We start from the raw sequence: 14,299 nt of genomic DNA on the forward strand, positions 1-14,299 counted from the left end.
TGAAGAAGGTGGGGAAGGGAGGGGACTAGGCAGGCGCGGTCCTACGACTCGCTAGCCTCAGCCAATCAGAGGACGTGGCGCTCCCGAGTGGGCGTGCCCCAGAAGCGACGTGAGCCTCGAAGCTGCGCGCTATTGGAGGCGGTGGTTACGCCCCTGGCCTTCGTTCCCCCTCCTCGGCCCCGCCCCACACAGCCCACTCGGAGTGACGTCCCTCCAAGTTCTCATTTTGGTCCCTCACTTCCCCCTCCCCTCCGTCCCCCTGCTAAAGAGCGGTAGGGAGTGATGCAAATGTTTTATTACCTTTGAGAGCTTCATCCGAACTGTCAGGCCCGGAGGGAGAGAGGAGAGAGTGGAAGAGCCGTGGAGAGGGTCAGTGTGGCCACAGGACAGGGCATAGAAGAGCGAAGCCTGTAAAGCCGCGAAGATAATGCGAGAGAGAAGAGTCAAAGGCGGAGAGTGAGAGGAAGAGAGGGCGCTGGGGGGTGGGACGGGGGTCTCCAGGCCTGTTTGCTGAAGTGGACGGACGAGCGCAGCGCTAACCGAACCGTCCGACTTTCCACACTTAGTCTTTGTTTTTCTGTGTTTTCCCCTCCCCCCTTTTCTTTTCAATATCGCAACTCTAGTGCCCCGTGGCCCAGAGGGGAAGGCGGGTCGGCGCGCCGAATCCCGGAGCCGCGGGGAGTGGTGGCACTGCCCTTTCTGGCGCAGCAGCCCCGGGGCAGCGCCGGCCGAGGGAGCCCGCCCGAGACGAGGTCCTCCCGCGGGCTGGATGCGCTCTCCCCGCGCGCCGCGAGCGCCGGGTGCGAATCAGCCGCGCGGCCCAAAGAGCAGAGCATCCGAGTGGGATTAGCCGAGCGCCACGGGCGGACCCCGGCGTCCTTTGAACCTCCCCAAAGAAAGCAAGCTAGCCCCCACCCTCTTACACCAAAGTGGAGATTCGGTGACTCGTAACTTTGTTACAAACTCTCGGGGACCCGCCTGGGTTTTGTTTTGCTCATTTCCCGGGGGGAAATGTACTTTGAAGTAGCGCACTTTGAGCGGTGAGGAAGACACGCGAGCCGGGGATTGAATCCAGGACTCCCGGAACGAAAGGACAGCTGGACCCCCGCCGGACGCCAGCTTGTCTCCACCAGCCCTCGCCTCCCGCGTGGCGAGTTTGGACTTTTCTGCTGCGCAGCTAGGAGAGCAACTCCCGGCGCCGGCGTTCTTGGCCGAGTTGGCAGATTGCCTCCGGGGGTCCGAAGCGACATCTCGCTTGCGCCCTCGGCGCTACCGGCTCTCCTGAGCCCGGGCGGGGGCACCGGCCGGCGCCTTTGCCGCGCGGCTGCGGGCTCCGGCCTGGCCGTGGGATGTTAGCGGTAGGGGCGATGGAGGGCACCCGGCAGAGCGCGTTCCTGCTCAGCAGCCCGCCCCTGGCCGCCCTGCACAGCATGGCCGAGATGAAGACCCCGCTGTACCCCGCCGCCTACCCCCCGCTGCCCGCCGGGCCCCCCTCTTCCTCGTCCTCGTCTTCCTCGTCCTCCTCGCCCTCCCCGCCTTTGGGCGCCCACAACCCAGGTGGCCTGAAGCCCCCGGCCGCGGGGGGACTCTCGTCCCTGAGCAGCCCCCCGCAGCAACTCTCGGCCGCCACCCCACACGGCATCAACGACATCCTGAGCCGGCCCTCCATGCCGGTGGCCTCGGGGGCCGCCCTGCCTTCAGCCTCGCCCTCTGGTTCCTCCTCCTCCTCTTCCTCGTCCGCCTCTGCTTCCTCGGCCTCTGCTGCCGCGGCCGCTGCGGCTGCAGCTGCGGCCGCCGCCTCTTCCCCAGCGGGGCTGCTGGCCGGCCTGCCCCGCTTCAGCAGCTTGAGCCCGCCGCCGCCGCCGCCAGGGCTCTACTTCAGTCCCAGCGCCGCGGCCGTGGCCGCCGTGGGCCGCTACCCCAAACCACTGGCCGAGCTGCCCGGCCGGACGCCCATCTTCTGGCCCGGAGTGATGCAGAGCCCGCCTTGGAGGGACGCACGCCTGGCCTGCACCCCTCGTGAGTACGATCGCCCGCGGCTGGGTCCCTGAGCTTTGTGCTAGTTCCGCCTGCTCTTGGGTCACGGCCCTCTGGTGTGCCTGCCGGTCGGTCCACCCTCTTGCCCGCCTCGGTAGTTTGGCTACCAGAATCACACGATCTAGTCTGGCCAGAGATTTTCGTTTTCCTGAGCTCGTGTGCTTTGCCCAAGCTCCTCACTGTTGTCAAGGCATGGATGGGCACGCCTGGCCTGAGCCGGCGTGCGTGTGTTTGTGTGCAACACAACCCGGTGCGAGATGTGCCCAGCTGGGACCACAGGCCTGCCCTGGGTTAGAGAGATGGGAGGAGGGAAAGGTCACTGCGCCCCTCCTCGCACCACGGCTTTTCCAGCTCCTTCCTGCCAGCCGGGGCCCCAATTTGTTTCCGCCTGCCTGACCGGTGCCTCTCTGCAAATCGTTCTTAGGCAGAGGCAGGTCTCCCTTGCCCAGAGCAAGTGTGAGTATTCTCATGCACCTCTTTTCCCTGGACGTCCACACCTCACCTTTCTGCCTTCGCACCCCAATACACTCTGCCACCGTGAGCCCATACAAGTCAGGCCTGCAGTTCCCAGAGCGGGGTGCGCGCAGAGGCGCTTTGGGCCGCTCCATCTGCTGGGCCCGCGCTCGCATAGGCTTCGACTCTAGGGTTCAGGACAGGTTTGGGTCTCGGCACACTGAGGGGCAGTCACGGCGCTCGTCCTCTTAACACAAGAAAGAGTGAGTGGAAGAGCGAGGTGAAGGGACACAGGCCAAGAGCACTGTAATATCCCGCAAAGACTTTGCCAGAGACAACTGAGTGGCTTCAAGATCTCGCTAGTCTTTTGGGGAATTGGCTACCGCTCGGCAGAGGCTACCAGCCCCCAGGTGGCGTTCAGGATCCAGTCTGGAGTCCTTTTCTCACTCTGTTCTTTGCTTTTGACGGAATCCCCGAAGTTTCTCCAGGCCTCTGGACCTCTTTTCTACAAGGCTTAGCGCAGTACCGCAGGAAGTTCCCGGAGCAAAGTGAAGGCTCCCTCCAGCATCTTCAGGACGGAGGGTGGCGGGGCTGTTGAGGTGTCAGAGAGACACTATTGTATCCGTTTTTGATGGCTGTGTAGGGGCCGCCAACAAAGGCGGTGCCCCCTCTCCTCCCCTCTCCCCGTCCTGCCTCAGCGGCATTAGAGTTGGAGGCGATTTAGCACTCTTGTGTGCAAAAACAAGGAGCCCTTTGTTGCCCGGACACAGGTTAGGGAAGCATTCTAGGAAAGCAAAGCAAAGCAAAAAACAAAACTCTAGATATCCTCACGCAAAAGCGCACCGACTGGATCTGGGAGGCGAACGTGGCCTTTTCCCCCGTACTGTTTAATTTTGCGAGGCTCAGTGATTCTGCCTGGCAAAATCCAACAAGTAGGCTCCCTAGCTGTTTGACATTGGTGTTGCGCAGAAGGTATTTACAGCTGCTCCAGATACACAGACTTTAAAAAAAAAGAAAGAAAGAAAGAAAGAAAGAAAGAAAGAAAGAAAGAAAGAAAAAAAAACCAAGTGGGTGTAAAAAAGCGAAACGTGGGGCTGGGAGCGGCGCGACACATCTGGCGAAAGTCACAGCCTAAGCTTTCGTTTCCCTACCAAAACACTGTTTCTCGAATTCGGTACTTCCCTCCCTCCATCCCACCCCCCCCACACCACCGGTGGAGCTGATTGTTTTCTCTCACCCCTCCTTTATCGGTTCTTCCAGATCAAGGATCCATTTTGCTGGACAAAGACGGGAAGAGGAAACACACAAGACCCACGTTCTCCGGCCAGCAAATCTTCGCCCTGGAGAAGACTTTCGAACAAACGAAATACTTGGCGGGGCCGGAGAGAGCTCGCTTGGCCTATTCTTTGGGAATGACGGAGAGTCAGGTCAAGGTGAGTGGACCTTAGAAACCTCCAGGGATAGGCCTGGTGCCTGTAGTGTGCGCCCCCCCACCCCCAATAAACTGCTGGCCCAGGAGCCTGGGGGAAAAGTTGAGAGTGCCAAAAAGGGTTGGTGGGGGGGGGGGGTTCTAATGCTCTGGGGTCTTACGGGAAGGCAAACTGTTGATGAACAAAGGGAATCAACCCCCCCGCCTTTGAAATTAGGTTAATCTAGATAGCAGCATGTGCTGGGGGGACTTGTCATTGTTAGAGAATAAAAAGCATTACAGAAGTACCAGCCCGAGAATAGATCGGGCCGGTTAGATAGTTTGTATTTATTTTGTTTGCAAAGACGTTCAAGCTTTTGTTTGTCAATTCAGACTCTACTAGCTATATAATTTCCTAATGTAGGTTAGCACTTTATTCCTTCTATATTAGCTTGCTTCTATATTAACTTAGATTATTAAAAAATAAATCCATAGGATCTACCACTTAACAAGGATAAACCTGCTTTTAACTTAGATAAAGGCAATCATTTTGGAATAGTAATTTTACAAATGAAATAATAAGATTATTATAGGATTGAATTCTGTTTGAAACAAGTATATCAACAGACTTAAGCTATTTCAATTTATGACAATTTCTAATTAAAACGTCATGTTGCTCATAATTGAGTTGTACAGTGCATTTCTAGGGAATCAATTTTTAGAAATCTTTCCCTGAAAATTAAAAGTATTGAGCCAGATGGGTAAATTCAATCTGGTTTCTTGTATCTTCAGTATTCTGTTTTGTCCCCTCCTTTTTTTTTTTTTTCAGTTTGTTATACTTGTTTCTTTGGGGGTGATGTCTGTTCTCATTAGTTATACTGTTGGTCTTTAAATTAAGTAGGAATAACATTAACCACGTCTGCTACTTAAAGTATATTTCCCCGAGGACAAACATCATAAAATACATTTCAGGAGTGGTTTTGCATGCGGCCAATAGAATACCATCACATTTAAAATTATTTTTGCAGTGGGCTGGTACAGTGTCTACCATGGTAATCTGGAGGTCTTCATTTTTACACACATAAATATGTCCGTATGGTAGAATTGGATTAGTATAGCCATATAAAGAAGATCAAAATCACTTTCTTAAAAATTCTGATTCTCTAGATAAAATACATAACGGATGAGAGCATAAAAAGGATAGTTCAATATCATAAGAAAGTTGGTTGCTTATTGGTCATGCCTTAGGTTAAAATACGTGCATCAAACACGTGTCAAACGTCATGATAGGCTTAAAATATTTGTATACAAAATGAATGTCTTGAGCAGGAGAAATGTAAAAATACTATTTGAAAGAATAGGCATGATAATAGAAAATAATGTAACTGGCAAAATTTCGCTTTTTAAAAAATAATTGAAGAAAATTCTCCTTTTAACTTTGGTTTTATGGAAAACCTTGAGGGCACAGGAAGAAAGGAAAAAGAGCGCCAAACTACTTTGATGATTTTGACTGAGCTATTAAATATTTGCATACATTTTGGCGTTGTGAGTGAGTTGAGGTTTGTATTTCAGCAAAAAACTTTACATCATACATTTTAAGTGTAGTGGGAGGCAATTTATCTCTGACGCCTGTGTAGCTTCAGGCTTGAATTAAGTGAAACAATCCAACGTCCAAAAATAGAAAGAACAGAGATGATTGGGGTAAATGTTGTGCTTTTCCCCACTATTCATATTAAAGAGGAAGTCCGCTTGAGTTGTTTGAAATCCCTTAATCTAAAAAGGTGAATGAGGAATAAAATCACAGTCACTATGGGGAAACTTTAGAGGGAGAAAATTCTCTACTTCAAACTAGAAGATAGGAAAGCAAACTCATTTTTAGGAAAATCATTTGAAGTTTCCAAGTTTTGTCTTTAGTCTTTCTGAGAACTTAATACCCTTGTGTCACTATCGCTATGGCAACGGCAGTCAGCGTGTTGGTGCCTCTTACTCAGAGGAACCTGGGGCAATGGAGAATGGCTCTGATGGCCCAGACCCGGGAGGTCTCTGAGGAAGGGTGGCAGGGCTTCAGGGCCCCCCTCCCCCCTCCAGGGACGTGGAGCCCAGGGAGTGGTCGCCCGGCCTGGACCTCCTTGTTTGAAGTTCCTCCCTCCGCTGTCCCCCTCTCTTCCCCTTTCTTGGCCCTCAGGTTTGGTTCCAGAACCGCCGGACCAAGTGGAGGAAGAAGCACGCGGCCGAGATGGCCACGGCCAAGAAGAAGCAGGACTCGGAGACGGAGCGGCTCAAGGGGACCTCGGAGAATGAAGAGGAGGACGACGACTACAACAAGCCTCTGGACCCCAACTCGGACGACGAGAAAATCACGCAGCTGCTGAAGAAGCACAAATCCGGCGGCGGCGGCGGCGGCCTCCTGCTGCACGCGTCGGAGACCGAGGGCTCATCCTGAGCGCCCGCCGGCGGGACGCGGGGACGCGGGGACGCGGGGACGCGGGGACGCGGGGACCGCTCGCCCGTCCGCCGTCCCGTTCGCGCTCGGGCCCGAGGACCCGGCCCGTCCGGGGGCCCTGACTGTTTTCTGAGATGTACCTATCTATTTTTTTAAGCAAGAAGTGGTGTCAGGGACAGGCGTGGGAGCGGGACCCGGGCCGAGGAGGAGGCAAACAAGGCCACGAAACGCGCCGCGTAGACCGCGCGACTGAAGCCCCAGCCCCGCGCACCGCAGCCCCAGGGTCTCCCGGAGCCTTCCTGGTCGGCGGGCCCCCGGCCCCCACACTTCCTTGCTTTTTGCCCCAGCTGCAGTCGGGGCTGGTCTCCGGGGAATGCGTTGAAGGTTTGACCGGCACCGTGTTGGGGACCTCGGAGCCCGGAGGGCGGGTGTCAGTCACAGAAGGGAAAAGAGAGACGTCCTCCCCCATACACTGCTGTGCCCCCTAAAGTTACCTGTTGAAAGCTCTATGTAAATAAATCGTGAGTCACACTGACTAGAAGTTACTTTATTGTGAATATTTAAAATGTAAAATGCTTTTTTGAATTTGGTATTAAAAGCTGGACCTCCTCCTTTCTTCCACCCCTCCCCTTTTAAGAGCTACTCACACCCCAACTCCCCCCTTTTATTTTAAACTTGGGAATCCTAGAACAGAATGTTACCAGCCTCCCTTGACCCCTTGCCCCATTCCACTTCCAGTCTGGATGCGCTGAACCTCAGTTTCCCCTTCCAGCCCTTCTTGCCCAGTCCTGTTTCCCCCCAACACACATCGCCCGCCCCCGGCCCCGCCCCCAGGACTTAGAGCAGAAGACGAGGGAACCTCGGAGGCCCTCACACCTGCCTCCCCGTTCCCCGCTGAAATTGCACAGTCGTTTGTTGCTATTTATTAGTGATTTAAAGAAAGTATTGGGAGGGAGGGGCTACAATAGCTTGTATTTAATTTAACTCCTTTCTGATAAAAATGAGTGTTAAAGTAGATGGTGGGAATTGGTACAACCGCTCTGGGTCACAACATAAAAATCCATTTAGTCGCTGTAATTGAATTTGAAGTGTTTTGTATCATAAAGAATACTATAGACTATGTACATTGTTTTCTTTTTTAAGCTAATAACAGTGATATATTAGCATCTTTAACCTTTATTAATTTATATGAGGAATTCGGTTTGTAAAGAGAAGAAAAACCCCCTTTGCAAGACCAGTTAAATGTAATGCACTTTCTGTTTCAAAGGATAAATCAAATTAAAAATCAGTTTGAAGACGTCTGTTGCCTTGAATGAAAGGGTGCAGATCATCTGATCTCATCAGAGATCTCAAATAATAAAAGTCAAGACCACAAGAATGTTATATTGGTTTCTTGGTTGAAACAGCTGCATTATTATTATTATTATTATTATTATTATTATTAGGAGGAGGAGGAGGAGGAGCAGGGGTACATCTCTCATCCTCCTGGGTTGGGAATATAAAAGAAAACCCGCTCACTAATAGTGCTTCTTGGAGAGACTTGTCTAGCGGGTGGCTTCTGATGTCTGTGTTGTCTAATTTTTTCCTGATCGCTTTTTCCTCCCAGGATGTCCCTGGGGAGTTTGGGAAGACCTCATTTCCATATATCCAAGATAGCTCCTCACCAGCCCCCAGCTCCACCAGCTTCCAGCAGTGGGCAGCGAGATCCTTGTGCGGACCCTACTGCTTGACTGTGAGCATATTTCCTCTGCTTGCCTGTAAGACTGCAGAAATTTGCGCAAGGACAGGAGCCCTGGTTTTGCTGAACATTACAATGAAGAAGTTAGAGAAAGCTGCCTTTAACTGTCGTGGAAATCTTTAGGGTTAAAGAACTGGCAAATTTTTTTTTTGAATTCCAGGGAGAGGGCTGTATCACTGTCTTGGGACCTTTTTGTTTTCAGACCCTAAGTTATAGGCTCAGTGAAATATCGTTATCTCCTTAGTGTTGTAGGTTAATGAGCTTGTGTTCAGAGAGAGGAAAATCGATAGAATTCAGCAGATTCTTCAGGCTAACGTGAGGTCAAGAAATTGTGGGTCTGTTTTGTTTCCTAGAAAACAAAAAACATCTTTTTTTTTTACAAGTTCAACAAAATGAAATTGCTAAAGGAAATTATTGTAGAATATATTTCTGATAACATGGCTTATTGAAAGAAAGGATGAAAATCTTCCCTCTGTCTTTTCTCCAGTTTGCAAAGTTTTCAAGAAGTTTCAACTCCTCTGAATGTCTGTCTTCTTGGCAAGACTAAGGTATGTGTCCTAAAGAGAGGCAGCTAAAGGCTTTGCTGTGCTGGAATGATGTCATTTCAATCTCAGCTGTAAACAATATGAACATTCCTACTTTCCTTTTCTTTCTCTATTTCATTCTTCTCTCCTTTTATCTCTTCCCTCTATCTACCTCTTTCCCTTCCTTTTCCTCTCCTTTCCTCTCCTCATCTTTCCTTTCTCTCTTTTTTCTTTTTTATGAAAGGACTGGGGTGAGGGGACAAGGACGATCCCATTATCTTACAGCTGCAGTGTGTTGCAACAAATTAAAAAAAAAACACAAAAAACCTCTTTTCTACTTTACTCTTTATAACTTTGCCCACCCCTCTTCTCTCTTGAAAACCAAATAAACTTTTTATTTATTCTTTGTTTCTTCCTAAGAAAACAAAAATTCACATTATAATTAGAAACATTCCAAGATGATGATGACGGTGATGATGACTACAAGCAGCAGTGGTGGTGACATAATAGTAGTAGTCACAGACATCTTGGAACTGAGGTTGAAGCTTTTTCTCAAGAAGTAAATAGGTTGGTAGATAATCACTTTTATTGCAGGTTAGAAGTGTGGAGAGACATCTCTCCCAAATCCTTTAGGAAGCACTCATTCCTTTTGAGTTCTTCACCTTTAAATCTGACCATCTGAGAAATGTACAAACCTGCATCCCAGACTCCACTGCACAGATAAATGTGTGGAGGGCAGAAAGGTCTGCTCACTTGCCAGCCTGAGTGCTGATGTGCTGGGAGATGAGGGGCAGCAGCCAGAGGGGGCCCTGGGGTGGATGCACTGGCATCTGATCCTTTTTTCCAGCTGACTGCAGCAGTGACTTGAGGTTTCCAGTTAATTTACTTCCATCCAGGACTCCAGCTGGCCACCAGTTGCAACTGGTCCCATAAAACTGGGAGTGAGAGAGAAGGGGGTAGGAGTAACTCCCCTAATTTCCTTTGTCTGGGTCGGTTTGGTTTTACTGTATGCATGTGTGAAAAGAACAGTTTTTCATAACTAGCATGGTGGGAAGCCGAGGATAACACTTTTTAGCTCAAGCAACGAACGGAAAGAATCATTTTCCCATCTTAGTTCAGCCACTTTGTGGCATTAACTACCGTAAGCATCTGATTAAGGATGCCAACTGGTCATTAGAGCTAAAGGGCTGGTGACTTAAAACAAAAAGAGTCACAGCAAGTGACTTGACAGACCACTGCTTTTGTAAATGCTTATAGGCAACAAAGTGTCAATAGCAGAGGACAAAAAGAGAAAAATAAGGTTTTGTGTGTGTGATGAGGGGAGGGTAGAGCTGCTTTTTTGACTTTTGTTGTGTGTGTATTTCTTTTCCTAAAAAGGAGAAATCCAGGAGGCTGCTTGAGGGATACAGGGTGGAAGGGAAAGGCCCTGGACCTCTCAGATGTCCCTGCCACATTCCCAGTTCCTACGCAGGTCTCTAAAGTCCAAGCTCAATTCTCCCATGTGGTGATTAATTTTCTCACTGGTTCACATTCAGATTCTGTAACGCAAAGCTCTGTGCCTTCCAGAAGCTGTGGTGTACTGAACGTGTTTTTTCTGCTTCTCTGCTTGAGAGACAGTGGGGCGAGGGAGAGCCGAAAATCACTCCTTTGCTGGAGTTTTCTTAATCCTCAGTGGGCAGGGGCAGGCAGTCTGTTCTGGATGCCTGCTCTTCACAGAAATGCTGTACTACTTATCAGAGACTGAAGTTGCATTTGAAACCTTCTGGAGTCTAATATCATGTAGATGGGTTTGTTATTAAACCAGCATCAACACGGGGATATCCATACTGTCTTGCCCTTTAAGCTGGTGATTGGAGGGGACACACACACACACACACACACACACACACACACACACACACACGCACACACAGAGTGAAATTCCACTTTGGAACTCCTAGTGCTGAATAGCTTCAAGAAACAGTGGCTCCTTTGTTAATCATTGACAATAGGATTGCGTAATAACAACAGAGGTAAGTGGTAGATTTCGTCTATAAATTCTAGGCTGATTTGAACAGCTTTCTCTGTATTAAATTTCCTCCCTCTTACCACACAGAGACATGCAAAAAGCGCTGTTCTTCCCTCATCAATATGACTTTTTATTTTTAAGACAATTCTTCAGTGATTTCCTTTTTTGGTGGAAAAGTGCATTTTGTTCTGTAGCCATAGATGACTAACTTTAGAGAGAAATGCATTCTAGCTAATATAGCTTTTCCTTACCCCCTTCCTCTCCTCCCTCTCTCCCTCCCTCCCTTCCTCCCTCCCTCCCTTTTTCCCTCCCTCCCTTCCTTCCTCCCTCCCTTCCTTCCTCCCTCCCTTCCTTCCTCCCTCCCTTCCTTCCTCCCTCCCTTCCTTCCTTTGTCTTGGTATGTAGCACATGCTGGCCTTGACTCTTGATCCTTCTGCCTCAGCCTCCTGAGTGCTTGGGATTACATGCCCAGTTAGCCCCTCTTAAAATCTGTAGAAAATATAGTAATATAACCCCCTTATTTAAATGTTGACTGAGGAGTAGTGATGGTGTAAGCGGGATGCAGAAGGATATGGGGTATTTTCCTGAAATTTGGCCTTCAGCATTTCATAGATTGGTTTAGAGTCATTGTACCAACTGAAAAGTTTACCTGGGCACTTGAGTTCACTTTCTCATCTTCCTTTTCCATCATCATCAGTCACCTACAGATGAAATGTCTAGGTGCACATCCTGAAATAGGCGTTTCTATTGAATACCACACTCACTTGAAGACTTAAAAAGTAGGGTATAATATCTCCATGGTGTTTAATATCTACTGGTGTCTAGCCAGAATTCTGAAGTAGAAGCTTCATCCAGAGCTTCTGTGTCCATAATACTTTCAATAATAAGAGCTAGCTTGAATGAGGATGTATTGAAAGATGGATCCCTTCCTTATTGTAGAGAAAAATTTTACTATGCAATTTAAATAGCTGCACATTATTTTTATAGAGGAGCTTACCTCTCTAATATCATTGTCTTTGTCTACCTTGGGAAAGCTAAAAGAAACACTGAAGCATAATTACTCTGTACATTTAGTAGCTACGTCAAATTCAGGAAGGAAATCATTACAGATTCCTTTCACCTCTGTAATATAAAGTTTTATTGGGGGGAGTGCATAAATTATGAAAAAACTATTAATTATCAATAAATTGAGACAAATATGCTTGCATTAACCACAGAGGTTTAAGGTTGCTGAAAATCCATTAATTTAGTTACTATCAAACAGTATAATTTTCTTCAAATGATGGCAAGTGACAGGTTTTCATGCCTCTAATGTGAGTCCTGTATTTGGGTCCATGGTTTGTAGTAGTTTTTTTAGTCATCATTTGCAACTCTGGCCTTTGTACTTGATGCTATGACTCAGTTTTTGAAAAGAATTTGATAAACCTTTTCTTCTCTGGGGACTTTTCTTCTTTCTCTGTTTTATTTGTTTGATCTGTAAGTGGGTGTCAAGTTTTCTCCCAAAACCAAATGGACTCAAGAAAATCAGAGCATCTGAGAAATCTTTTATCTTTGCCGTAATCAAAGAGATTATATAGCAGGGCTGGCTGAGTGGCTTAAGTTGTAGAGCACCTACCTAGCAAGTATGAAGACCTTAGCTCGAGCCCCAGTACCACCAAAAAAAGAAATTATGTAGCCATTGAGAGCAGGACTCTGGTCTGAATCTCAGTTCTATTTTTGACTCATTGCATGATCTTGGTTAAATGGCTTTCCCTCTCTGTGCCTCAGTATTCTCATCTATAAAACAGGGATGATAATTGTACCTACTTCATAGAGATCTTGGGAAAATGAAACAAATGAATGCATATGAAGTTCTTAGAACAATGTCTGCCACATAGTAAGCTACAGAAGTCTTAACCATCAACAGCAGCAGTAGCGGTAGCAGCAGTTGTGGTACAAGAAAGCCCCTGTTTTTAACCCTGACCCTATTGTTTTGTGTAGGATAGTTACCCAACTGAGGGAGGTTCATGAAAAGAAAAAGCAGAAAAAGAAGTCTTGAGGGCAAGAGCTGTTTTCTTTTACGGGAAAGTTAAAGCCTAACTAGCTGAGGTGGTTTAAAAAATTTAGAATTTCGAAAAACTCTAGGATATTCCTTCCTTTTAAAGCATGGAACCTAATTCCGTCTTCCTAAATGTGGACTGTATTTAGTATCTTGCTTCTGATGAAGAGTATAGCTTGCTTTCCATGTCATCTCTCTTGGATCACCTGTCTTGGGTAATGCCAGCTACCTGTTGTCTTTATCTGGCAGCTGTGTGGAGCAGTCCACATGGTCAGGAACCAGAGGCCTCTGCCAGGGATCAATCCAAATTTGCAAGGAATATAGGTAAAATCTGTGAGCAGATTCTTCAGCCTCAGGAGAGTCTTTGCAGAACAGCAGCCTAGGCCAAAGATCTTGACAGCAACTTTCTGTGAGGCAGAAATTGCCTAGCTGAGCTCTCCAGGACTGAGCTCTCTGAAACTGCAAGAGATAATAAAGGTTTATTGTTTTAAGCCATTAACTTTGGGGTAATTTGTTACATGGCATAGATAACTAATTATCTAATAGACTTACCTTTGTTCTCGGATAGAGGGTAGTATATTAAAGGTAAAGACTCTTGAGAAGAGCATCTTTCATGACTACTTAAAGTTATTTGAAAGAAACCCCGTAATGACACCGTGGGATATAAAAGGAAACCCTAGTGAGCTAACTTCAGTAGAACCAGAAGACATGAACCCTGGTTCTGGTTTCTATTTTTTACCAGCAATTTGACCCCAGGCAAGTCAGTTATCTTCATAACTTCACTAACCTTCATTTCTTCCCTTATACAATTATCTTAATTGTAAGAACTGCCTCACAAGGGTGTGAAACTCAAATGTCAAAAGGGCTTTATAAAACATGAACTGACACACATGAGTGTGCAGTTTGGCACACCCATGTTTCTCATGAAGAAATTCCAAACATGGAAAAAGCTGATCTGGCTTCATTGGCCAGTATTATTTTTTGCTCCATTAGACAAGGCCACAGACACACTTCCAACTTTCCTCTGCCTGAATAAATGCTGGGAAATCTTTAACACACACACACACACACACACACATACACACACACACACACACGTTAGAGGGAACCCTGAGTTTTAAGTTAGGACTATTTGGAAATAGCTGAAGCAGAGAGAAGTCAAGTGGCCAGAGAATCAGTAAAAACAGCAAAAACAGCTGAAGACTTAGCCTTCATTACCTCTTGGGTAGGAAACAATCCCAGTGCCCACTTAGGTATTCTGAGAATCATGATGACAAAGAGAAAGGAGTCTGGAAAAGCAAATATGAAATCAGCACATTGTCATGAAACTCTGTTAGACAGATAGTAAGGCAGAAGCAGATATCTTCAAGGGTCCCTCCTTTCAGCACATGTAAGGTGACTGTCAGGCAGAGACCTAATCTCTCCTTGAAAGGACTATGATAATTTCCAGGCAGACAACTTTTTTTTTTTAAACAATATAGTGCTGTGTTATTTCACCCAGGAGGAGAGTATGCCTTGGATAGACTTGAAAGGCCAGAGTGGGGTGACGATTTGAACAGAGGTATTGGAAAACTGAAACCTGGAACTGTTAGCCTGTGAAAGTGTAGGACCATATGCTGCTTGTTGACTGTTGTATTCCCAGGTCATTGC

The 14,299-nt window shown here is 47.5% G+C and overlaps 1 protein-coding gene across 1 annotated transcript; it reads left to right on the top strand.

Moving 5' to 3' along the window:
• The first annotated feature begins 250 nt into the window (after positions 1-250).
• Positions 251-6,362, top strand: Nkx6-1 (NK6 homeobox 1). The gene is made up of 3 exons (XM_020187744.2): positions 251-2,019; positions 3,751-3,923; positions 6,084-6,362. Exons 1-3 carry the CDS (start codon positions 1,350-1,352, stop codon positions 6,339-6,341), a joined length of 1,101 nt encoding a protein of 366 aa, XP_020043333.1. The 5' UTR covers positions 251-1,349; the 3' UTR covers positions 6,342-6,362.
• The last annotated feature ends 7,937 nt before the right edge of the window (positions 6,363-14,299 follow it).

The sequence above is a fragment of the Castor canadensis genome, chromosome 9 (genome assembly GCF_047511655.1).
Source record: "Castor canadensis chromosome 9, mCasCan1.hap1v2, whole genome shotgun sequence".
Lineage (NCBI taxonomy): Eukaryota > Metazoa > Chordata > Mammalia > Rodentia > Castoridae > Castor > Castor canadensis.

Excerpts from the sequence above, each read along its gene's own strand:
- Nkx6-1 (XM_020187744.2), top strand. The coding sequence starts at position 1,350 with ATGTTAGCGGTAGGGGCGATGGAGGGCACCCGGCAGAGCGCGTTCCTG. Across the intron at positions 2,020-3,750 it reads ACGCCTGGCCTGCACCCCTC|ATCAAGGATCCATTTTGCTG; the intron begins GTGAGTACGATC and ends CGGTTCTTCCAG. Across the intron at positions 3,924-6,083 it reads TGACGGAGAGTCAGGTCAAG|GTTTGGTTCCAGAACCGCCG; the intron begins GTGAGTGGACCT and ends CTTGGCCCTCAG.